This window comes from Belonocnema kinseyi, chromosome 6 (genome assembly GCF_010883055.1).
Source record: "Belonocnema kinseyi isolate 2016_QV_RU_SX_M_011 chromosome 6, B_treatae_v1, whole genome shotgun sequence".
NCBI classification, from domain to species: Eukaryota; Metazoa; Arthropoda; class Insecta; order Hymenoptera; family Cynipidae; genus Belonocnema; species Belonocnema kinseyi.
Genome location: NC_046662.1, coordinates 64,957,347 through 64,983,383, shown reverse-complemented (window position 1 = coordinate 64,983,383; position 26,037 = coordinate 64,957,347). Strand labels below are relative to the sequence as shown.

At 26.9% G+C, this 26,037-nt stretch overlaps 3 protein-coding genes across 4 annotated transcripts in view; 2 read left to right on the top strand and 1 right to left on the bottom strand.

The window, feature by feature from the left end:
- The window catches only part of LOC117174046 (telomere-associated protein RIF1-like), a 37,570-nt gene extending 21,318 nt beyond the window's left edge, over positions 1 to 16,252 (bottom strand). The window contains exons 1-8 of the mRNA XM_033362695.1: positions 16,138 to 16,252; positions 12,632 to 12,829; positions 12,247 to 12,541; positions 8,357 to 9,289; positions 5,456 to 5,658; positions 3,606 to 3,746; positions 550 to 715; positions 236 to 443 (exon numbers count right to left, since the gene is read on the bottom strand). Of these exons, the coding sequence (XP_033218586.1) occupies positions 236 to 443; positions 550 to 715; positions 3,606 to 3,746; positions 5,456 to 5,658; positions 8,357 to 9,289; positions 12,247 to 12,541; positions 12,632 to 12,829; positions 16,138 to 16,232 (2,239 nt within the window). The 5' untranslated portion in view covers positions 16,233 to 16,252. The remainder of the gene's footprint in view (positions 1 to 235; positions 444 to 549; positions 716 to 3,605; positions 3,747 to 5,455; positions 5,659 to 8,356; positions 9,290 to 12,246; positions 12,542 to 12,631; positions 12,830 to 16,137) is intronic.
- Positions 16,253 to 16,620: 368 nt separating this feature from the next.
- LOC117174049 lies at positions 16,621 to 17,537 on the top strand. 2 transcript variants are annotated; one of them, XM_033362699.1, is made up of 2 exons: positions 16,621 to 16,817; positions 17,312 to 17,537. In XM_033362699.1, exons 1-2 carry the CDS (start codon positions 16,633 to 16,635, stop codon positions 17,319 to 17,321), a joined length of 195 nt encoding a protein of 64 aa, XP_033218590.1. In that variant the 5' UTR covers positions 16,621 to 16,632; the 3' UTR covers positions 17,322 to 17,537. The 2 variants fall into 2 exon arrangements, with proteins under 2 accessions (XP_033218590.1, XP_033218589.1); XM_033362698.1 differs by having other exon boundaries at positions 16,932 to 17,537.
- LOC117175426 (peroxisomal targeting signal 1 receptor) overlaps positions 17,317 to 26,037 on the top strand; it is a 36,915-nt gene continuing 28,194 nt past the window's right edge. Inside the window, exons 1-2 of the mRNA XM_033365133.1 lie at positions 17,317 to 17,537; positions 24,755 to 25,118. Of these exons, the coding sequence (XP_033221024.1) occupies positions 24,765 to 25,118 (354 nt within the window). The 5' untranslated portion in view covers positions 17,317 to 17,537; positions 24,755 to 24,764. The remainder of the gene's footprint in view (positions 17,538 to 24,754; positions 25,119 to 26,037) is intronic.

Below are 26,037 nucleotides of genomic sequence, written 5' to 3'. Positions count from 1 at the left end.
ACTTCCGAAAACGCACTTTTCTGAAGGATTAAAAAAACTTGAAAAGCGATTGACCAAGTGTATAGAGCTCCAAGGAGATTATGTTGAAAAATTAAAAAAAAAATTACCCAAAAAAAATTGTTTTTATACTTCATTCTAAGGACTTATTGAACTACCCTCGTATATAAAAATTCCCTGACAATTCCAGCATTGCCAGGTAGGGTAAACACCCTGCTCATAGTAGAGTTCAACTTACCGAGTAAGGACTGGTAGTTGATATTGCTGATTAAAACATTTAAACATCCAGCAAAAAGCGGGAAACATCTTTTTTCCTTTTTGAGAGCATCTCTAAGCATGTTTGAAGTTTGTATTAATATTTCATTGGGCTTGATGGTCGGCTCAAAGTCTGCTTGTGAATCAAAGAGCTTGTACATGCTCCACCAAAAGGTGATAACTCTTTGTATCTAAAAAAAAAAATCTTCCTATACGATACTTTCAAATCGAAACCGGTTTTGTAACCCCGAAAACGTTTAATTACGAATTTAGAGTTTAAAAAACAACTCCACTCACCTGAGCTGGATCATCCAAAAACAAATAGGAAAAGGGATAGGCCAAAATGGCTTCAATTGTTGTAAATTTGTGTTGGGCTGCGTCCCCTTCGTTTATTTGTTGACAAATTTCCATATACTTTGTCGAAACTTCAGCTAGCATACACCACATTTCAACCAACATATTTCTAATTTAGAAACAAATAAATGTACAGTTTAATATTTTTAATTAAATTAACACAACACAAAAATGAATTAAATACAAAAAAAGAAAGTTTATAAATAAGGTGTCTATTCAAATCCTGGAAAAAAATTCCCTGGCAATTCCAAACTTTTTATCGGTATCTCAAATTTTTCCACAGAAAGATTCATTTTTAACAAAATAATTTATTTTCGAACCAAATTAATCAATATTTAACTGAAATACTTCAATTTTCAACTACCAATATGAAATTTCAAACAAGAAGCTTAATGATTTCAAATCGTAGATTTCAAATTCTTTATGTCTTACGGTCCAGTCGTAAATCGAAAAAATAAATATGAGTCAAAAAAACATGTTCTTCGAAACTCAGATATTTATTTAATAGAAAAAACTCCTTTCAAAACTTCCTGACGTTTCAGTACACATGCGTACCTTTTTCAAAGGTTCTTAAACCTGAGATGCTGACTTCAAAAAAAAAAAAATGACTGAATTTTAATTAATTTCTTTAAACTATTGACTCAAATGTTCCTTTTTTTATTTGACTGAAAATTGATCTGTTTGACTATTTAAACTACCATCAACTCAGGTTTAAGAACCTTTGAAAAAGGTACGCATGTGTACTGAAACGTCAGGAAGTTTTGAAAGGAGGTTTTTCTATTAAATAAATATCTGAGTTTCGAAGAACATGTTTTTTTGACTCATATTTATTTTTTCGATTTACGATTGGACCGCAAGACATAAAGAATTTGAAATCAATAAATATCAACGGTCGAAGAAAGGATTGATTTGTTTCATCAAATCATTTTACAAGAAGCTTAATTCTTTCAAGAAAATATATGAGCAAAGAATTTATATGAAAAACAATTTCAATAAAAAAAACTAATGTAAAAAAAAGTTCCATTTAAAAAAAAAAGATAAATTTTCAACTAAACTTATGACTCTTTAGCTGGAATAGGTGAATTTCCAACCACGAAGATTCATTTAACAACAGCAATCACAAAAAACAAGTATCTTTAACTAAAAAAAAGAATTTTTCAACCAAAAATGGAAGTTAAATTTTCAGTTAAAACTTACAGCCCAATTGATGAATTTTTAAATAATGATAAAATATTTAACTGGAACAGTTTAATTTTCAACCGAGAATTTTATTTTCAACCAAGAAAATTTATTTATACCAAAAAAAGGAAATTTCAATTAAAAAAATTTATATTCAACTAAAAATGGAATAGTTAAATTTTCAGTTAAAAATTACAGCCCAATTGATGAATTTTCAAATTATGGTAAATATTTAACTGAAGTGGTTTAATATTTAACTGAGAATTTTATTTTCTACCAAGAAGATTGATTTCTACCAAAAGAGCGAAATTTTCAACTAAAAAATATAAATTGTCAACCAAAAAGTAAAGTTACATTTTCAATTTAAAAAAATGTTTCAACCAACAAATAAACTAGTTTTTCAAAAAATGGTTCCGTTTTCAAATAAAGCGATGAATTTTCAACGAAAATAGTTGAATTTCAACACGAAAAGATAAAATGTCTACTAACAGATGAATTTTTAACTACAATAATTACATTGATAACAAAAAAGCTGAATTGTCAACTCAAATATAAATTGTCAACCAAAAAATGAATCATTTACTTTTCAGTTAAAAAAATTATTGTTCAACAAAAAGATGAATTTTTGCTGAAAGTGATTGAATATTCAATTGGAATAGGTACAACATTTTCAGTTTTAATAAAAATTACGAATCTTCAACTGGAATAAAAGTTGAATTTAAAACCATAAAAAGGAACTTTCAAATAGAAAGAACAATTAAATTTTTAGTTAAAAAAAGTACAACCTAAATGATGAATTTTCAAATAATGATGAATATTTAACTGGAACAAATTAATTTTTAACCGACATATCTTATTTTCACATAAAAGGATTCATTTCTAGAAAAAGAGAGGAATCTTTAACTAAAAATTGTAAATTGTAAACCAAAAAGTGAATTGTTACATTTTCACTGAAAATTTTTTTGTTTAAATTGTTACATTTTAAAATAAAGTGATGAGTTTTCAACTGAAAAATATAAATTTTCAACCAAAAATGAATCGTTAAATTTTTAGTTAAAAACATTATTGTTCAAACAAAAAGGTGATTTTTTACCTAAAGTGATGGAATATTCAATTGGAATAGGCATTTCAGTATAAAAAAAGTCAATAAAAACAAAACTAATTTTTTTTAAGTTACATTTTCAAACAAAGTGGTGAATTTTTATAGAAAATTATGAATATTTAACTGGAATATACGAATTTTAAACAAAACAAAAATGAAATTTCAAATAAGATTAGTTTTCTACCAAATATTTGAATTTTTAACTAAAAAAGATCAATTTACAACCAAAAATGAAGGATTGAAAATTTCATTTTTAAATAAAGTACTGAATTTTCAACTAAAATAGTTGAATTTCGAAACAAAATTATAAATGTTTAACTATTAGATAAATCTTTAACTAGAATAATTAAATTGTTAACAAAAAATATGAATTTTCGACTAAAATTATGGAAAATTCAACTGGATTATTAAAATGTTCAATAAAAAACAAAATATAATAACGAATTCTCAACAAAATAGCTCAACTTTTAACGGAAGAGATAAATTTCAAACCAAAAAAGTAATTAAATATGTATTTAAAAAATGATGAATCCTGAACGACGAAAAATGTGGTAAGCGATATTTCTACCAAAAAAGATTTTAATTTTTAATAAAAAAATAGCTGAATTTAACCCAAAAGACGACTTTTCAACATGAATTTTCAGAAAAGACAGATTATTCAGTCAAGAGAGGGGGGGGGGAGGGGGTAAAAAATCCAGATTTTCCAAAATGTACTCACGTGTTACTACTTCCAGGTCTCGCATTTCGTATTTTCTCTAATACAGAACTGAGTAACTGCAGCTTACTTAGTGGAGCGGTAGTCACGTTTTTTGATTTAACAGTTTGCAACAGGAGCCTTTTTATCGCTTCACAGTACTCTCTGAAAGAAAAATTTTTCATATAATTTTCATTAACAAAAAATTAAATCAACAAGCAGTCATCACAGTACCATTCTTCTTAAATAGGCGAAAAGGTAATTTTTTTTCAAAAATAGGTGACAAACAAAAAGTTTTATAAGTTAAATAAACATGTAAATAAATTATTTATAACCATTTTCATTTGTTAAACAAGTAATACTATAATTATCAAATAGGAAAAATACCCACCGACTCATTTCAACAGAAATTGAATTTGAAACCGACAAGACATACAATAGTCAAATGAAAAAATAAAATCTTAAACATACCTAAAAAATAGTCTGTTAGCGTTTCTCCCTATCTCGCTTATTTAATAAACTTTGTACTCAAATGTGAATAGTACAGGATAAAACTGTCTTTTTTTTAACAACAAAAAATGATTTTATGAAGACATTCTACAGTTGAAAAGATATTTTTGTGAAAAAATAATAAATAAATTTATGACAAAATGTAGGTAAGTTTTTTTTTATGGTAGCGGTTGATAAGATATTGTCGTGAAAAAATAATTTAAAAAATAATAAAAAATTTAAGACAAAATGCAGGTAAGTTTTTTTTGTACGACAGCAATAGAAAACTGCCAGAGTTTGTAATAAATTAGCTTTTAAAAATTTCAGAAAAATCACTAACATTTTGTTTATTTTGAAGTTCTTTCAAGAAGTTCCCGTCGGATTTAGAAACAAACTAAAGCCTCTATCAGGCGAAAGACGGAAAAACTAAATTCTTGCATTAGATTAAATAGTACCACACTTAAAATATCATCAACACTATTTGATAGTTTTTTGTCATCCTTTATAAAATGTAAATACTCATAACTTTGACAATAGTTTTTTTTTATTAAATAGGGACGATTTTACTTAAATTCAGGCTAAGGGTGTCAGTATTTTAGTTTAATCATTTTTGTTTTGGATTTGTAAAAATCACTCCAAGATTACCAGCGAATTCTCAAAAATTGACCAAAAGTTTTTCAAAATACACTATTCAAAAAAGTTCTACAAAAAATAACTCCTTACTCTTTGTAATAACTTGCATCGATTGCAAGAAAGGAAATAAAATTTTGCTCCCAAAATACCCGGCCTCTAAATTTATTGAGTCCAAATCATACTATTAGAATGCCTTTTTCATATGGACAGAAGCTTTTTAAAAATATTGTAAAACATAAAAAGGTGATGTCTTCCCGAAAATGTTTTTTTCGTACTTTCATAATTTTAGAAAAATGGCCTTTATTTTGAAATTTTTCACAATTATTAAATTTTTTCGGGATCAATTGAAAGAGCGAAAATTCCTCACGTCGAATAAAAAAAATCCGAAAACCTTCTCTCGTTCGAGAAATACTGCACTTGGAAAAACATTCTGTAAATTTTTGATAATTCGCAGATAATCTTCGAATGATTGTAACAAATCTAAAAAAAAGTTTTAAGTAAACTAAAATACGGGTTCCTCTATTTTTCCCCATAGAATTATATATTCAAATAAAAAAATAATTCTGACAGCATTATCTAGACTTTTCTTGAAATTAAGCCCGGCAGGTCAAATGATGGTCTAAAAAAATGTATTTGAAATTTAAATTGGAAATAAAATTTTACATGAAATAGATGAAAAAATTCAAAATAGGTGAAAAGGGTGATTATTTTACAAACTGTGATGACTGAAGAAAAAAACAAATTTTTCTTACTTTTTGTGCTCATTCAGATTCATCTCGTTTAAAAGGACTTTGATTAAATTTGTTAAAGTGTCATCAGAGAAGACAAAACTTGCTGCTGTTTCAGCAAGAGAGATCAGAATGACGTCATAAAGAAGATTCTTTATCAAAGGATTATTCGAGATGTGATGTGTAATTTCTGTGACGACTAGAATTACGTCCTTGTATATGACAGCCTGCAAGTAAAACAATATTTAGTTTCGAGATTCTCGAGCTTCAATTTAAAATTAAAAACAGGGCGTTTACTCAAATTCCGGAAAAAAATTCCCTGAAAATTCCTTTTTTTTCCAGATAATCTCAGATTTTTCCAGGTATCATTTTTCATAATACTAATTTAAATTTACTACCAAAAAACACGAATTTTCAATAAAATTCAAAAATTCTGATTCAAAAAGATGAATTTTGAAGCAGACATGAATTTTTTATATATATATATATATATATATAAAGAATTTTTAGCGAAATTCATGCATTCTTAAACAAAAAGTTGAATATTCAACTAAAAGGATAATTTTTAAACAAAAATATTAATTTATTACCATAAAGACGATTTAAAGTATTTTAACTCTAAAAACTTAGTTATTAAATTTTTCACTAAAAAGATACATTTTTAAACAAAGAGATGAATTTCTACCGAAAAAAAAGAATTCCTAACCAAAAAGTTGAATTTTCAAGAACAAAATATGCAATTTTTAACAAAAACATTAATTTACTACGAAAAAAGATAAATTTTAAACCAAATTCACGAATTCTGAATAAAAAACTTAAATTTTTGACTAAAAAAGATTAATTTTTAAACAAAAAGATCAATTTACTACCAAAAAGACGAATTTTCAATAAAATTCCAGAATTATCAACCAAAAAGTTTAATTTTCAACTAATTTTTTTTTAACAAATACATTAATTTATTCAGAAGAAAAACCAGGTAACATTTTTCATAATAATATATTAAATTTAATTTACGCGTAAACCGCTATAAATTCCTAATATTTCAAGCAAAATAACTGCTTTTTCAACAAGATAGATGAATTTTTAACGAAACAGTTGCATTTTCAACCAAAAAATCCATTCAAACCAAATTGTTGAATTTTTAACTGGAAAATGTCAGGGCCCAACAAAAGCTGGAATAATTCAATTCCCGGTTAAAAAATTCATTTTCAATATAAGAAAAAATTTTAACCAAAGTGATAAATTTTTAACTCTCATAACAAAATTTTCAACTGGAAGAGATTAATTTTTAAACAACAAGATAAACTTTTGAGAAAAGAGTTGAATTTTCAACTAAAACACAACTTTTTAACCAAACAGATGTATTTTTAAATAAAATTATCAAATATACAATTGGAACAGTTTCATTTTCAGTTAATACGATAAATCTTCATTCGGAAGAGTTGAATTTTAAACAAACAAGATGAATTTCCAACTGCAATGATGAGTGTCATCAAAGAAGATTATTTTCTACAAAAAAATATGAGTTTTCATTAAAAAATATAATTCTTCAACCAAAATTACATTTTCCAGTTTTAAAATAAATTATTTTATTTAATAGTAGAATTTTCAAATATTGTAATGAAGTTTCAACTGAAATGATGAATCTTCAACTAAAAATTATTGAATTTTCAAGCAAGAAGCTTAATTTCTATAAAAAAAACACGAAATTTCAACTAAAATTGATCATTTTATAACCAAAAATTGAATAGTTAAGTTTTCAGTTAAAAAATTTAATGTTCAACCAAACAGGTGCATTTTTAAATAAGATTATCAAATATACAATTGGAACAGTTTCATTTTCAGTTAATATGATCAATCTTCAACTGGCATGGTTGAATTTTAAACAAACAAGATGAATTTCCAACTACAATGATGAACCTCAACAAAGAAGATTATTTTCTACCAAAAAATGTGAGTTTGCAACTAAAAAATATGAGTTTTCAACTAAAAAATGCACTTTTTCAATAAAATTACAGTTTTCAGTTTTAAAATAAAATTCTTTTAAATAGTTGTTTTTTCAAATAATGCAATGAAGTTTCACCTGAAATGATGAATCTTCAACTCATATTATTGAATTTTCAAGCAAGAAGCTTAATTTCTATAAAAAAAACATGCAATTTAAACTAAAATAGATCATTTTTTAACAAAAAATTGATTAGTTAAAAAATTTATATTCAACGATAGAGATAAATTTTCAACTAAAATTATGGAATATTCAATTGAAATAGTTATATTTTTAGTTAAAAAAAAAACGTTAGCCAAAAAACAACAAATTTTCAACAAATTAGTTCAAGTTTCAACTGGAATAGTTAATTTTTCAGTATTCCAAAAAGATAAATTCTCAACAAAAAATGCAGTAGTTGATATTACAACAAAAAAAGATTAAAATTTTTAATCAAAAATAGTTAAGTTCAATAAAAAAGATGACTTTACAAAATGAGATGAATTTTCAATTAAGAAATTTTTTTTCGGTCAAGAAAAAATTGCAAACAAACTGTTGGATTTTTAAGCAAAAATTTGATTTCTCAAACAAAACGATTAATTTTACACCAATACAGAACGAATTTTCAACAAAATACACAAATTAACAAAACCAGAAACTTTAATTTTCAACTGAAAACGGTCAGTTCAAACCAAAAAGAAAAAGAATTTTCATCAAAATTGTTAAATACAGTAATATAAAGCTACTTTTACAAATGGAGAATCACAGTAATTCAAATTCAGTTTGCAATTTACAAAAATTAAGCACGCTTTCGAAAAAATTCTCTCATTTGACAAAAAAAAACCTGAAATTTCCCTGACAATTCCGGGTTGGATAGACGCCCTGTAAAGACTCCATCTTTTCCATTTCAAAGCCTCTTTCTAAATAAAATAATCGCCTACCTTTTTTGCATCAGCCGTCTCCTCAATCTTGGAAAGCAAACTCCTCCATAAAAGTGCGCCAATTCGCTTCCTATTCGGAACTTCCTTCTCCTCAAACTGTCCAAGAATAAGTAATGCCTCAAAAACACTATGCGTAAAAGTCTTGTAGCTCTCTTCAAAAGTCGTGGAGGTCACAGCATATGGAAGTCTCTCCTCCAAAACCGGGACAAAAACACCGAAATTTGCCTCTTTGGCGGCCAGCAGCTGCAGTAACGTATCCAGCGATGCCAACTTTGTCTTCGGAAACCTTTTGCCAGGAGAGGCGACAATTTCCAGGGTGGACGATAGCAAAGGTGTGTCACCCAAGGGCCCAAAGCAAAAGTTTAAAAAGGGAGCCAAAACGGAAGTGACAAACTTGGGTAGATCGCTATAGACCTTTACAATCAAGTGCCACCAGACTTCAAACTTTGCGAATGCTATCACTTCCGTTTTGCTGTTTTTCGCAATCAGAGGTACGCAGAGCAATTTAATTCGCCTTGCACTCGCCAATTCCAGCGGGTCAAGAGCAAAATTGTCGACGAGCAGTTTCCAGGAATAGAAAGCTTGCCGTCGAATGTTGGTATCTGATGATTTGAAAGCCTTCTCTTCGACACTCAGGAGATTGTTGATCAGTCCAGCTCCTCGATGAAGATCTCTTCCCAAAAGTTCAATACTACTGTTCCAGAGATTCGCCCAATCGGGATAAAAAGAGGCGACAAGGAGACACATTCTCGCAGAGTAAGTGTCTTGTAACATTTTTTTGTAGGCAATCCAAGAATTTGGAGACATGTGCCGTACGCGTATTCCCATGTCGGCTTTGATAGCATCGTCAAAGAGTTTGAGAGCTTCTTCTCGTTGATTTTTCAGACCCATGTAAGCCAAGCTTATGACTTTGTCCATGACGAGCGAATCGCACTAGGAAATTAAAATTGAAAATTCTATATAGGTTTATAATGATTTTCCTACAATGATTTTTTTATCAATTTTCTCGTAATTCTAGAAAAATCATTATAGAAAAAAAGACATCATCCATAAACTAAGTTACCAATTTTGAGATATTTTTGACGTAGCCCTTAGGTAAAACCCGATTTTACACTTATATTGATTTGTACGTGCGTTTATATTAAGTCGAGTTGCCAATATGCCAATATTGTCTACCTGATCGTGTGGTGAAATATAAACTTCGGCAATAAATCAACAATTAAAATTACAAAAAGTCATCTTAAGAGTAAGTTTGAAATTTGCCTAACTGAATTTTATGTGACAGATAATCCGGATATTATTGAATTTTTTAACTAAAAAGGGTAAATTTTAAACCAAAAATGGAATAGTTAAACTTTTAATCAAATCAAGAATTTTAAATCATGAAAAAAAAACCAACTAATTTTTCACCAAATAGTTGATTTTTTAAATTAAATTATTGAACTTTCAAGTCAAAATGACGAATTTTCTGTACTGCCAATACGTGGACCAATAACAGGGCTACCTTATACAATTGCCAAGATAATTTTGAATTTTGATTGATGCATTCTTTTTATTATATTGATGAATTTTGAACTAAAATTTTGAATCGTTAACCAAAAAAATAATAAATAAATGCATTTTTAAGAAAGTAGTGCAACTTTAAAACCAAGCTGTTAAATTTTCAATTAAAAAGACGATTTTTCAAACAAAATATTAATTTTTTACCCAAAAAAAAACGAATTTTTATAAAAAATTCAAGAATTGTCGATTAAAAAGTTGAACTGTAGACTAAAAAAGATTAATTTTTTAAGAAAATTATTAATTTACTACAAAAAAAAAACGAATTTTCAATAAAATTCAAGAATTCTCAACCAAAAAGTTGAATTTTTAAGAAAGAAAGAAAATTAAATTTTCTATTTTTTAAAAAAGGAGTTCAACTGTAAAACCTAGTTTTTAAATTTTTAACGAAAAAGATGAACTTTTGAACAGACATTAATTTTCTACCGAAAAAAAAGAATATTTAGAAAATTCATCCATTCTTAACCAAAAAGTTGAATATTCAACTAAAAAGATACATTTTTAAACAAAGAGATTAATTTCTAACGAAAACAAAGAATTTGTAACATAATTCAAGAATTATTAACCAAAAAGTTAAATTTTCAGCTAAACAAATATGCAATCTTAAACAAGAACATTAATTTACTACGAAAAAAGATGAATTTTGAACAAAATTCACGAATTCTGAAACAAAAAGTTAAAATTTTTACGTAAAAAACATTGATTTACTGCCAAAAAGACGAATTTTCAATAAAATTCGAGAATTCTCAATCAAAAAGTTTAATTTTCAACTTAAAAAAAAAGCATTTTTAAACAAAAAGACTACGAAAAAGACGAATTTTCAATCAAATTCCAGAATTTTCAACCAAAAAGTTTAATTTTCAAATAATTTTTTTTTAAGAAATAAATTAATTTAAGACAAAAAAAACTACGAATTTTTAACAGAATTCATGAATTCTGAATCAAAAATTTGAATTTTCAACTAAAAAAATGAATTTTCAAACAAAAACATTAATTTTCTACCAAAAACACAATGCATTCAGTTTCATGAGACCCCCCCCCCCTCCCAAAAAAAAAGTGAAAACGTAGTTCATGGACGATTCCTATAGAAAGGAAAAATATTAAAAGCGGTAATGCAAAAATAGAAAAAATATAAACGAATGACTTATTTATTTAACTTAGGATTTCGACCAATTTGAAGGATTTTCAAGACATTCCAGAGAATTTGCACGGATTTTAAGACTTATAAATATTTAAATGGTTTTTTAAAGATAATTTGAAGAATTAAGTTTAATTCAATTTGAATTTCACAGAATATCCATAAATTTTAAGCGAGTTCGCCAAATAGCCTTGAAATTTCACGGCATTTTATTGAAATTTCGAAAAACTTCAAGGGATTTCAAATAATTATTTAGGAGTTCAAAAACACTTCAGAATATTTCTAGTGAAATTGTGAAAATAAATTAAATGGGACTTCTAGTAATTTCAAAGACTTCAAGGTGATGAAAAAGTTATTCAAGGAATTTTTTCAAAATTAAAGAATTTCAAAGATTTATAGGGATTTAAGCAGGGTTTTTACTTTTTTTTTAGTATTTCCAAAATTTTCATAAAATTTCTAGTGAACTTTAATTTAATTTGAATTCCATAGAATTTGGATGGATATAAAGCGATTTCGTCAGATTTAATTTAAATGTCGCGTAATTTAAAAAATTTTCCAACATTATCAGTACATTTCCACGGATTTCGAAACATTTCAAAGCATTTTTACGTTTTTCAAATATATTATGGGATTTCTAGTAAATTTTGAAAAATAAATAATATAAAATTTAACAAGTATAATTTCATTTCAATTTAAGGGATTTTAAATGCTTTATAATTTACAGAATAAATTAAATTTTCTTTCAAGGGATTACGCCAATTCAAGAAGAGAATATTAAGATTTTAAGGACCTCCAATTATTTGAAAGATTAAAAATTAAAAATAATATTAAGATTAAAAATATCTCTAAAAAGTATCAAGGGATTTCAAGCGATTCCGAAAGATTTCCATATGGATTTCAATTAAATTTTAAGATTTATTAAACATATCAAGGAAATTCATAGATTTTTACTGTGTACAGTTTATTTCATTAATTCCTTCAATATTTTTGCATCTTTTATTCCAATACTGATTGTCTTATAATTATGTTCTATAATGAATTTTTTATAATCCATTAAATCTTTTGCAATTTCATGCAATATTTGGAATCTTAGTGAACACCAAAAATCCGTGTAATTAAACCCACGATAATTTACAGAAAAAAATTTAATAAAAATTAAGTTAAATCAATAGGGTAAATTGAAATTACATACCAATTGGACTTGTTTTGAGGAAAGTATTTTGACATTTCTAAAGATCCGTGACAAAAAGTTTAAAGACTGCAAAACGATTTTCTCCTCCAACTTCTCATCTTCAGTCAGTGGTTTCTGTTCGCAGGCAACTAATTTTTGCAAATTATCTGTGCAAAAAGTCGGCGACAGCCACGGCATTGTTTTTACGTCAATGGATTGGAAACAGTTAATATAGAAATTAATAATCTGCGGATCGTTAGCAACTACTGATACCGCATTGTCCTCCATTTTTTCCAAAATTGAAAAAACTCTAAGCCTGTTGTCATGCAGAAAAAAACGTTTTTATTAGAAAAAAAAGAGCTGACTCTTAAAATTTAAAGAATAAGCTAGTTTTTAATTTTCTTACTTGCTAATTTTAGTGTCAATCTGTAAAACAGATTCAAAGAAACTTGGCTTGGTGTATTTTTGGTCCATCAAAATAATGTTTAGTGTACAACATGCTTCCTGTTGTATTTTTGCGTCGTCCGCTGAGACCAATATTTTATACAAGGCGCTGAAATCGGCCTCTGTTATTCCCTCTGGCGATTTGGCTTTAGCGAAATTGCTGTGAAACAAAATTTGGATTTTCAGTTGGATTTAAATTATAAGATCCTTTGTTTTGTCTCGGTGAGTCATTCAGTTTTCATTTTCAATCAATTTATATCTATTAAATATATAAATGAGTTGCAAAAATCGGCCCGGATTCTTTCAAATCCATGGTAAAAATTCAATAAAAATACCATTGATTAACGTGGTAATTTTACGAAAGAGAGGTATAAAGTTACTGTTTCATGTGGTAAAATTAAACTCATGAACGATTACACTTTAAAATTTACCACATATGTTGTTTTTTTAATGTCACGGCAAAATTAGTATAAAAAATGTGAAATTCGGCCATTAATTTTATATCAAAATATGAAAATCTCTGAATTTCTTACATTTCGAGATCAAATATCATCTGCCAATATATTTCTAAAATAACGATCACCCGGGAAACATCAGAAACACAAACTTGATAAGAATTTCCGGAATTATGAATAATATTTAGATTAGAACAAACGTGTATCAAAATCGCAAAAAACGTATCATACCCACACCATCAAAGAAAAATGTTGGCAGGAACTAAAATCAGAGAAAACAAATAATTCTTTCACGAATGATTTCATAAAGGATGAAAAAATTTTAAACATTGAAAAACATTATTAAACTCCTGAAATCCCGACCTAGAAAAAAAGTGTAAAGATAAGAATCGATGAAATTATAAACGATGAAACCTGAAAAAGCGGTGCAACGAAATATCGAATATCTCGCAATCATTGTCGTAGAAAACCTGATTTTTAAAATTAAATGAACAAATAATTTTCTTAGTAAGGAAAATAATTTAAAAAAAAACTATGCAAATTGAGAAACACTTCTGTTTTAGATTACTCTTGCGCGATTATATTAGAACTTTCAAATTAAACATCTAATAAACGATGAAAAACATACTTGTTTCATATTATAGTGATTTCCGCTAAAAATAGGTATTTTTATAAAAGAATTTTAATATAAAATCAGAAAGTTCCGAAGAAGACTTCAAATTTGTAAAAATTTTAGATTGTGTTATGCAGCACCGAAAAATAGCAATGTTAAACAAAAATCATCCTCAAGATTTCCCTTTATCGACCATTTTAGGTTATGTTAGCGATTTATATCGATTTATTTATTAGATTTCGATGATTAAACATATTTCCACAATGTTGGATCACGATAGTATTTTTCGTCGGAAACTGGAATTTTTAATTTAAAAAAAGAAAGATTGATTTAAAAACATAAATAATTAGTTTGAAAAAGATCTGTGATATTTGAACAGTTCTACGTTTTAGTAACGTTTTTCGTAGAAAATGAGAGTTTTAAATAAAAAATCATTAAAGTTTAAAGATGCATTTTTGGAACAATTGCAAGTTAGGTTAGCGATTTATACTAATAATAGATATTTTAAAACAAAAATTATTATAATGTGGACAATATTCAGAATCTTTTTAAAATCCTGACTTATGTGCTAGTGTTTTTGGTTGAAACTAATTTTTCATTTTAAATACCAATAATGTCGCAAGTCTGACCTGAAATATGTATCTTTAAACAAAAAGTAATTAAATTTAAACAAAATTTTTTTTGTTTAAAAGAATAAAATTTACAAGCTCCAACAATTTCAAATTGTGTTAGTGTTTTTCGTCGAAAATTGGCAATTTTATTCAAAAGGTATTATATTTGACAGTGGATCATACATTTTTTAACAAATTTAAGTCATGGTAGAATTTTATATGAAAAGTTGTAATTTTAAAACAAAAATTATTATAATTTGAACAAGATTTAAAATATTTGAACAATTTTTAATTATGTTACTGTTTGCCGTCCTAAATTGGTATTCCAAAAATTAAAAATATACATATTTGAAAGACAATTAGAAAATTTTAATAATTTTATATTATGTTTTCCTTTAACGCCGAAAATTGGTATTAACAAACAATTAATTTGAAGACTTAATATTTTTGAACTAACATTTTTCATGAGAAAATTGTATTCAAAAGTTATGAAATTTCAAACAATAATTACAACTGTTCAACAACTTGAACAACTTTTGTTTATGTTCGTTTCAACTGAAAATTGTATTTTTAAAGAAAAATTATCATATTGATCTCCAATAACTGTTATGTTAGCGTTTAAGACCAAAAATTAGTATTTTTGAACCAACATAATTCTAGTTTGAACAAGATTGAAAATCGGTTATTTTAAATAAAAACCATTAGATTAAATATATTTAAATTTCTGTTTTTCCACAATTTTAGATGGTTTCACCTGAAACTGGTATTTTTAAACAAAAAATCATTAGACTAAAGCCTAATGATTTCTGTTTAAAATAATAAAATTTACAAGCTTGAAAAATCATTAGGGTTATTAGATTTAAAAGATAATTAATTGTAAGTTGAACCGAGCGTTTTAACAAAAAATTGGTAACTTAAAACAAAAATTATTACAATTTGAACAAGATTTAGAATCTGAATCCTTTTTAATTATTTTACTATAAATTTCAAAGATTCTTAATTTTTTAAGAATTCTAGGTTATGTTGAATTTTACACAAGAAATCGGCATTTTAAAACAAAAATCATTCAAGTTTAAAAATAAACAATTCTGTAACAAACAATTCTTTTAAGAGGAAAACAATTATTAAAATCATTTTATTTAAAAACATTTAAAATTATGCAAAACTTTCTGTTATGTTTGCAGATTTTTTAGTTGAAAATTATTAGTATTTTATATAAATTGCTAATAAAGAATCATTAGATCTTAAAGAATATTTACAATATTTGGAAAATATAGTTCTTGGTTTTTGTTTATATTATTTTAAATAACATAAATACTGTGAAATACAAGAATTTTGTATTAAAATTAAATTTATGGACATAGCTACGTGTACCGAAATTTTGGTACAAATAACCGAAATTGGTCGGTATAGAGCTGGAAAGAGAGATACTTGTATCGAAATTTCAGTACAAATAGTCAGATTTTTTGGGTGCGTGTAGACACTCCCTAAAGTTATAATTTATATTAAAAATTGTCAGAGACAAACAAAATAATAATCGCGCGGGCAAGCGTGCGTGTTTGTTTTTTCGTTAAAAGAAATCTGAGCGTTTATGGTTTCCCAATTCAGTAAGTGCGCAAACAGAATGTAAAAGCTACTAAATTTTTGTTTACATCATCTGAACCTCAACGAATCCATGTTGCAATGTAGTTTACGCTATATATTTCGCCCGTCCACCACCCCTTATAAAAATTACCAAAATCGATAATCAGTAAAATCTGAAATGCTGTTTTACAAAAGGTTATCTTACCTCCGAAAATGAAGCAGGGCTGCGCATTTTTCCTCCACGGAGTTGGTCGTGTGGAAGATCTCCAGCAACTTGGGCACTGTCTGGGTAAAAGCCATTTCTTCTGCAAATATTGTCGATCAGCTCATTCCTGTTTATCCTCGTAGGGGTTCCCGCGAAATATTCACAGGACACACCGAAAAACGCTCACAAGTCTTAACATCATATTTCGCCAAGATGACGATTTGCGGTTCAATTTTCCCAAGCTGTAGCTTCCCAAAACCGTTACAAAAGTACCGAACAAATTAACTTTACAACAGTTTTCCCTTTAGGCGTCACGCACTCCAATATAGGCTTTGTTTCCGATTCTCACGCCTTCTTCACGTCCTGCACGAGTGACGGTTTTCTTATTTTTTATGCACTGGATAGAAAATTTTCTTGCGGATCTAATTCCGGTGAAAACAATTACCGGAACGGGAAACCAGCGGGAATGCAGCTTCAGGAAAAGCCGCTAGATAAATGTGCAAAAATCGGCGTGTATATCTTCGGCGCGAAATGTCGAACAGCCGAGTGCGAGGGATGGTAGAGGGAGAAAGAAAGCTCAAGGCGCACCCACAACGAATTTTCCAACCTCACTTTGTAGCGGCGCGTTTGAAATTCGGTGCAAAGTTCATCCGAACATCGCCTGCTATATTCACCGAAACGTACGAAAATTTCTTTTATTTCTATTTTTAAAATACTTTTTTCAACATTTTGCACGGAAATTCCACTGTGGAAAAGAGGAAAACAAAAAAATGCGCGGGCTATTTACTCTACAGATTTTCCCGTAACCGACGAAAGGGTTCTTGGACCCTCGGAAAAGTCGAGTTAGTTTTATCACCAGAATTATTAACGACGATCAAAAAATCTCTGCTGCTACAGGAGTTTCCCCATTTTCTAAAATTTTATATTTTTGCACTTTCACGCGCTCGGGAGATTTTTTAAAGAGCGATTTTTCCGTGCACTTTGAGGTTAGGGCGGACGATTTTCTTGGACTTTTTTCAACCATGAATCACATGACGCGTTGTGTTTGTGTTTCCCCGGTTTGAGTGCATTTTCATGTGGAATTTGTGTAGCCCAAAAAATATTGTAGGAACGTGTCCAAAGTCGAATCTATTTATATCATTATATATGCACTGATATTAATGAAATACTTCAGTACGTGGTGAATCCATGCCACCCGTGTCCATCTTTAGTGAGGTGTAATGAAAAATTGAGTTATGGCACTTGGTGCAACGCGCCCGAAACCAGTTAGGAAGAGGAAATACCATTTAGCGCAATCCACTTGCTCTACTGGGTTTCATATTTCTAAGGAGGCGCACAATTAAATTCCTCGAGGAAGCCTTCGCTCTGCGCTCGCCCTCTTCGACGTTCGACCAACACAAGTACGTTGCTCCAAAAGTGTAAATGTAAACTTTCCCAGAACTTTGACACTGCGCAAAATGCACTCTTGCATCCGTCTGCGCAATTTTGTTGTGATGCTGCTCCAAAATGACTTTTTTTCTCCATTTTTAGACTCCATTTACTCATTTTGACAAACGAAGATTTATGTTTTTCTTGCTCGTACTAAAGATGAAAGCTCCAGGAGCTGTGATCTTTCATGTTTTATCTTTCTAAAAAGTACAAAGGGTCCTTTGTTTCGAAACAAAATTCAAGATTCCTATGGTAGAATGAAACAATGTGCTCATTAACACATTCTCTCAAATAATTTCTCAATTTTTTATCAGTCGGGAATTTGGAGAATTGAAAGGAATGTTCCAGCAAGTAAATATTTTCATATCAAATTTGACCTTGAATCTTTAAGAAAAATAGCCTCTCACGAGTCGCTTATTTGGTATTGCAGCAATAATACATAAAAAGGTGTCTAGATTTATAAATGCTTTGCTTCTGCTTTGTTTTACTTAATTTCTTTTTGGAGCAGTATGATCAATATTTTTGAATTTTAACGATTCATTTGTCAATTTTCAGTTAGGCGTTTTCAATCAAGACAACAATAACATTTTTAAATTAAATTAAACTTTTTATTATTAATTCACTTGATAACCATTGACAATAGTAAAATTACAAAACTTATTTGAGAAATTATTTCTGCTGAAGATGACGATTCTTATTTGTATTGAGCTCAGTTTTGGTTGATTAGATCAAACTCCAGATAAGGAAGTTTGGAAAGATTTATGTTGCTTTAAAGTATTCAAAAAAATTTCACATGACTAATAGACTATACTTTAGATTTAGATTAATTTAAAAATGCAAAATAAAAATATTTCCTTTTTGACAAATTATTTTTCTGACAGGTCAATATTTTTGTTTGGAATCCTTGGTGCAAATATTCACGTGGATACCACGTGACCTTTAAACGTTATTTTCATCTACAAATATCTCCTTAAAAATCAAAGAAATTTGCATAAATATTTTTAACACCTGTACATCTTCTTGGATTGCCACGTGGACATTTTTATTTGGGATGTTTTACTGAAACAGACTTTTTTTGAAAATTTTCGGTTCTACTTTTGAGATTTTCATGAAATTTTATGTTCTTTTAAAAACTTAAATGAGAATTAATCTCGTTCTCAAACTTTTAGATGAGAGAAATTTTGTTTAATTGAAAAAATGCAAACTTTATTTTGAAATATTGAAAAACATGCCTTTGGTCAAAAATCAGTGCAAAAATTAAATTTTGTAGTTTTTAAAGTTAACTCGAAGTTGCTTGGACAGTTATTGAGAAATTTCTAAACAAATTCTGTATAAAGAATGACATTTTTTAATTTTTGTTTGCCACACGTCATTAGAATTCCCAAACATTCTTGTCCTACTTTTCATTATCAAACGTAAACGTCTCCAGACTTATTTTCTGTGATGACAGTTAATTCATTTAATTTTTCTCATTTCTCATAGAGACTGTTTTTCTTCTTCAAATTTTCGGTTTCTTTATATTTTACTTTTTATATTTTCTTTATTATTATTTTTTTTAATATCAAATAAAAATTCCTTATTAGTAATTACATCTAGCGATCATTTAACTATAATACTAATAATAATTAGTATATTTATCGTCAGGCATGGAATTCAAAAATAGATTCAATTATTTTAACAAGCATATAAGAATTAACGAAAATTGTCGGACATATCAGAAATTGCTCTACATTTGAAAAACGCTTCACACTCTTAACCCTATTTCCCTCTTTTACCCTTTTTAAAAAATAATTTCTATTTTTTACTTTTATTCGCTGAACTGCGAACTGAATTCATAGGACACAATAAGATAATCCTTTTATTTTCAATGAAAGTGAATTATTTTTTGTAGAAAAGGCTACTATTAAATTTCAGGTTCACAATTTATTTCAGTTAGTTAAAAATTCTACTCTTTAGTTGAAAATTGAATTATTTTGTTGGAAATTTTACTAGTTGTTTAAAAATTTACCTTCTTTGGTTGACAGTTTAACTGTTTCGTTGAACATTCATATTTTTGGGTAGAAAAGTAATCTTTTTTTATTAAAATTCATCTTTCTCGATTGAAAATGTAACTTTTTGTTTAAAATTCAACCGCTTTCTAAAAAAGTCGTCATTTTGACATGAAAATTAAACTATTTTGTTCAAAATTGTTCTCTTTTGCCTAGAAGTTAAACTATTTAGTTAAAAATTAATTTTTCACCTTGAAAATTCAATTATTTATTTGGTAAAAAAGATCCGCAATTTTCTTGAAAATTGGTCCCTTGTTTCAAATTTCAACTATTTTGTTGAAAATTCAACTGCTTAGTTGAAAATTTTTTTCGTTGTTGAAAATTCATGTTTCTTAGGTGAAAATTAACTTTTTCGTTGGAAATTCAACTGATTTATTACAAATTTTAATTTTTTGCTTGAAAATTTAACATTTTGGTCGAAAATGTGACTGTTTTTGGTTGAAGATAAATCTTCTTTGTTTGAAAATTTGCCCATTTGACTGAAAATTCATACTTATATGTTGAAAATGCAGCTTTTAAGTTAAAAGTTAAACAATTTTATTGAACATTTTTCTCTGTCTTGAAATTGAAAAATTATGGTTTAAAATTATTTTTTGTTTGTTTTAAAATTTAACTATTTATGTAAAAATTCATCTTTCTTGGTTCAAAATAACCTTTTTCGTTTAAAATTCGTCTTTTTGGATTTTAAAGTAAAAAATTTTATAAAATATTAGACTTTTTTGCTGAGAAACTCAACTCATTTGATGAAAATTCGTCTTTTTGGTTAAAAATAAAACTATTTTGTTGAAAATACAATATTTTTTTACTTCAAATCTTAGAAATTTAACGCGTTTTTTACTTATTATACATAATAAAATATACAATAATTTTATTGAAAATAATTCTCCTATTTTCTTAAAAAATTACCCTACCTACCCCTTTTTAAAATCACTTTGGATTGTGATGTCTCTTAAAACTAAATCTGTATTAAACGTATTATAGATTTTTGTATCATTAATCAGTTTTCTTTTAATTCTACGACTGAGAATAATTTTTGCTCCTTATTTATTGAAAGTAAAATTCCAAATTCTAATTATTCAAATTATAAGTCTTATTATAAACATTATTTTATTTTAAAGTGACTATATGTAGTTCGGTGCATCATGAAATCCTTTGTTTTTGATTTTCTAGAACATTAAATCTGAAATTTCTTTCTTTTTAATAGAAAATGATTCCCCTTTTTTTTTAGATGTTCAAATAAATATTTAGAGGTCAATCTGAAGTTTTTTATGTCGAATTTTCAAATGTTTTTAAATTTATACAATTTAAATTATTCCATTTTCTGAAATGCAGAAATTTCATCCATAAACATTTTTTGACTAATTTATTTTAGAGTATTTCTGAAATTCTCAATTATGCTAATGTATTTTCAAAAAAATAAAATAAAATAAGTTTTTGGTCCTGTACCTAAAGGAGGGCCGCACAGTGATAAAAAAATGACTTTTTTTGTTAAAAATAACGTACAGCCCACAAATATTCACCGATTGGGACAAAAGCATTTGAAAAAAGCTAATAAGATTTTTAAGAGGGTTATTGAGCTTGATTTTTGAAGAGGGTTTTCAATTTTTTTTATAAAGAAATAAACATGATGAAAAACTGTTGAAATAACTTAAGTTGTATAGAGTTACATTAGTTAAGGATATTCCAATATTATACAATTTAGAAAAAAAAATTATAAAAAATTATTTGTTGAAAAAAATTTTCCTACGATTTTCCATAAATATACGTTTTTGTCAAGTAATATTGCAAGAGATTTGAATGAAAACAATCATATATAATGAAATTTCTCTTATGGTTATAACTTTTTATATTATAAACAAAGTTAATGTACAAATGCAGTAATCAGCCATTTTTCGACAGAAATATTCGTTGTTTTTGATGTAATTTTTTTTAATTAGGAAATTTGTGATAAATTTGAGCAAAATTCATAATTTATTAATTAATCTTATGATTTTTTAAACGAATTTAATAAACAAATGCATTAGTAGGGCATTTTTCGTCAGAAAAATTCGTTTTTTTTTCAATGCCAGTCTTTTCAGTTGAGAACTTCATGGCAATTTCAGCAATATTCGTAAAAAGTTGATAAATTTTTTGATTTCTTGAAACAAATTTAATCAACAAATGCATTAATCAGATATTTGTCTACAGAAAAACTCGTTTTTTTTCATGGAAATTTTTTTAAATTAGGAACTTAATGAAAACTTCAGCAAAATTGATAATTTTTTTATCAATTTTGTGTTTTTTTTTAAACAAATGCATTAGTGGGACATCTGTCGACAGAACAAAATTTTTTTTCGATATCCTAATTAAAAAAAGTTGCCATAGAAAAAACGAATTTTTCTGTAGACAAATGCCTGATTAATGCATTTGTTGATTAAGTTTGTTTACAGAAATCATACGATTAATAAAAAAATTATAAATTTTGTTCAAGTTATCATAAAGTTCCTAATTTATAAAAATCTACATAAAAAAAGGAATTTTTCTCTCGAAAAATGCCTGATTACTGCATTTTTTCATTAAATTTGTTTATAATATAAAGAATTATAAGCGCAAGAAAAAATTTGTTTTCAATCATATAATTTCCATTCCAATTTCTTGCAATATAAATAGAAAAAACGTATGTTTATAGAAAATTATAGAAAACATTTTTTCAACAAATAATTTGTTTATAAAAAATGTTGTTTAATATATAATATTGGAACATCTTAAGCTAATGTTACTCTATGAAACTTAGGCGATTTCGACACTTTTTCTGTTATTGACGAGCACCGGGAACATCAAATAGATATAATGGCTATTATTTCGTCACATTTGTTTATTTATAAAAAATTGAAAATCTCATTGAAAAATCAGGCTCGACAACTCTCTTTGAAATCTTAACAGCTTTTTTCAATTTTTTTTGTGGGCTGTGCACTTCATAGCAACCTCTAAATATATTTTTTATTCCTAAAAATAGCGAATCCAGAGTGGCCGCTGGACCAGGAAACAGGGAAAACCGGGAAATGACCGGGAATTCTCTGGGACCGGGAAAAACCGGGAAATGACAGAGAATTTATTTCATGAACGGGAATTTTACGAATTTTCAGAAGAAAAGTTCAACCGTTTTTTTAATAATTATAGTGCAGTCTTCAAGATTTAAACAATTAAAAATTAAAAGCATTTGAAGTTGAACATTTTTTATAAAAAGAGTTGTATTTTTTTAACTGTAAATATAAATAATTTTTCCTAATAAGAATTGATATCAATATATCATTTATTCCGATAATTTTATTTTTAAATAAAATTTTTAATGATTTATCAACAAAATATTTTAAACTTAAAATGTTAGGCCTTCCCTTATATTCTTTTTTACATTAAATTCAATCAATAAATTTATTAATACATATTTTATTTCTATTAATTTGTTTAGCCATTAAAAATTTTAACGTACGTTTGAAACTTTATAAACTATTTTCTACTTAAAAATAACTCCATAATAATACAGTCGTAATTAAAGATATTTATTAAATTTAAAGTACTGTTTGAGTCTAAATTATTCAATTGTTAACCTATTTAATTTGATATTATTTAATTTAGAAAAAGAATAAGTATTTAATATTTAGCAATATTTCATTGTTCATTTAAGACGAGTAAATTGAAACCAAGTATTTAAAAGAAAACAATTTTAATTGTTTTATTTATGAAATGTTTAATTTGTTAGTGAAATTGATAAATCTGGACACGTAAATAACAATTGCACACTTTTGGTAAAAAAATTTGAGTAATTTTAAATAATATCTAGCAGTGTTCAAAAGATTAAAAATTAATTAAAAACTTGAAATGATTTCAAGTAATTTAAACGAAGTGTGTTAATATATTTTTTCAGAAATTCTAAATATATTTTTAAATTAATCAATTTTTTCCTACAATTTTTGGAAAATCCTGCGAATTAAAAAAATGCTTAAAATCTTCCAGGTTCTTCTTTGATAATTTTTGAAATCTCTTTAAATCTTTTTAAATTTTCTGTTACAATGATTTTTCAAGATAGAAAATTATTTTCAATTTTCCTAAAAATCTCAAGAACATATTTCTATACTTTTGAAGTCTTTCACAATTTTTAAAAAGGCTCTAAATTTTTTGTTTGAAATCTGCAAAAATATTTTTTTTTTAAATTCGGCTGTTGGTATTTGCACCAAAATTTCGGTACGAAAAGCCAAATTTTGTGGATAAACACTTCGTTTAAATTATCCGAAATCATTTCAAGTTTTTAATTTAATTTAAATCTTTTTAAAACTTCTAAATATCTCTTAAAATTACTCTAATTTTTTCTAAAAATAATAAATGTTCTATTGTTATTTATAAATTCAAATTTTAAGGATTTTTTTTAAATTGTCTGGATTTTTTAAAAATTGTAAAAAAATTAAATTCATTTTAAAATATATTTAAAACTTCTGAAAAAATTTCTAAAATTAATGTAAATTTGAAAAAATTTAAAACCACTTCTAGATTTCTTATGATTTTGAAATAAAATTTTAAAGCTTTTCAAGGATGCTTGAACTTTTAAAAATAAAACTAATTTAACTTCTTATTTAAGATCTGTTAAGTTTAAAAAAAATTATTTTTCAATTTTTAATGGATTGAGATTAAAATTACTAAAAATAATATATTTTTAACATTTTTAAGTTCATTGTTTGATTCTTTAATTTAGAGTATTGGAAATGTTAACGTAGATTTATATTTTTGAAATTTAATCTAAATCTTTGAACTCTTTAATTTATAAAAGTGAAAAACTCTTAAATTTTAATTTTAAGAGTTTAAAATTCAAGTATTTTACTTTGAATGCTTTAATTTGTTTTTTATTGTTTATTACTTTAAATGGCAAAATGTTTAGAATAGAGTTCGATTTTTAAATTTCATTGACCGTGAAAAATGTTTGTGAACCGGGAATTTATTTCGTCGATTAAAACGGCCACCCTGGAATAATTTTCTCATCGAAAGAAATTTCAGATTCAAGGTTTTAGAAAATAAAAAACAAAGGATGTCATGAGGCACTCTAGTGGTCTACAGTAATTGGTTCCTTACTAAACAGTCTTTTCATAGAATTTATTTAAAAAATTTCTCAGATAAAAAACAATGGCGTTCAGAGACTTGGTGGAAGGCGATTGCGGGGGGCCAAATCCTCTGATGCGGTTCACCTCGCATTTCGTGCAAGACCATGGCATGAAAGAAGAAGGAGTTCACGATCTTTTTAATCCTTCTCTCCGGGAACCCTTCGAATCCACGAACTCAGATCAACTCGTCAAACAATTTTTAGAAGAGAGTTCGGTCCATCCACAGACCTTTAAAATGGATCATTTGTTACAAGAGATGAGGGATATTGATCAGAGCGTTTATCCTCCAGTAATGGCACCTGGAGTCGCCAAAGAATTAACTGGTCAAGACACAGCTTGGGCGAATCAGTATCTTCAATCGGGTGGACATTTTGACGTAAGCATTATTCACAACTGATTTTTTATATACCTGAAAATATCAGGGAATTTCTTTTAAAGTCAGGAAAGTTTTTCGAGAGTGTGATTATTGTTTTGGATTGAATTGCATTATAAAATTGAATAACGATAAATCTTTATTTGTTAAAGTAGCTTTATATTACTAAACTTAACTATTTGGTTGGAAAGTCCTTTTGTTTTTTTGTTTGGAATTAATTTTTTTAAATGAAAATTGAACAATTCTATTTTTGGTTGAACACGGATCGCTTTTAGTTGAAAATTTATGTATTTTGTTGAAAATTTGTTCTTTCTGCTAGACAATTAATCTTCTTCACTGAATATTCATATTTTTTCTTCAAAATTCAACAGTTTGTTTGAAATTTTTGCTCACCCTTGAATGGAAAATTTTTCTCAGTTGAAAATTCAAGTAATCTTAAAAAGTCATCCATTTTATTTTAATTCAACTGTTTTTTGATTAAAAATTAAAATCTATATTAGTTGAGATATAACTGCTACATTTTTTGTTCAGAATTTATCTTTTAGCGTATGGAAATTTTATTAGAAGATGAAATCTTTTTTTTTTAATTAATTTTTTTGCTCGAAGATTCTTTATTATAATTGAAAATTCACCTCTTTGGCTGAAAAATGAGCTATTTTGTTGAAAAATCTTGTCTTTTTTTTTGTAAAAATTAATCTTTTTGATTAAAAAATCAACTTTTTTGTTGAAAATTTAACTATTCCAGTTAAATATTTGTCATTTTAGTTAAAAATGTATCTTTTTGATTAAAATTAAAACTACTTGGTTGAAAACTAAACACTTTTGTTGAAAATTCCTCTTTTTCTAGTTCAAAATTCAACTATTTGGTAAGATTTTTGTTTAGTCGGAAAATCTTCCTTTTTTGTAGGAAATTAATCCTATT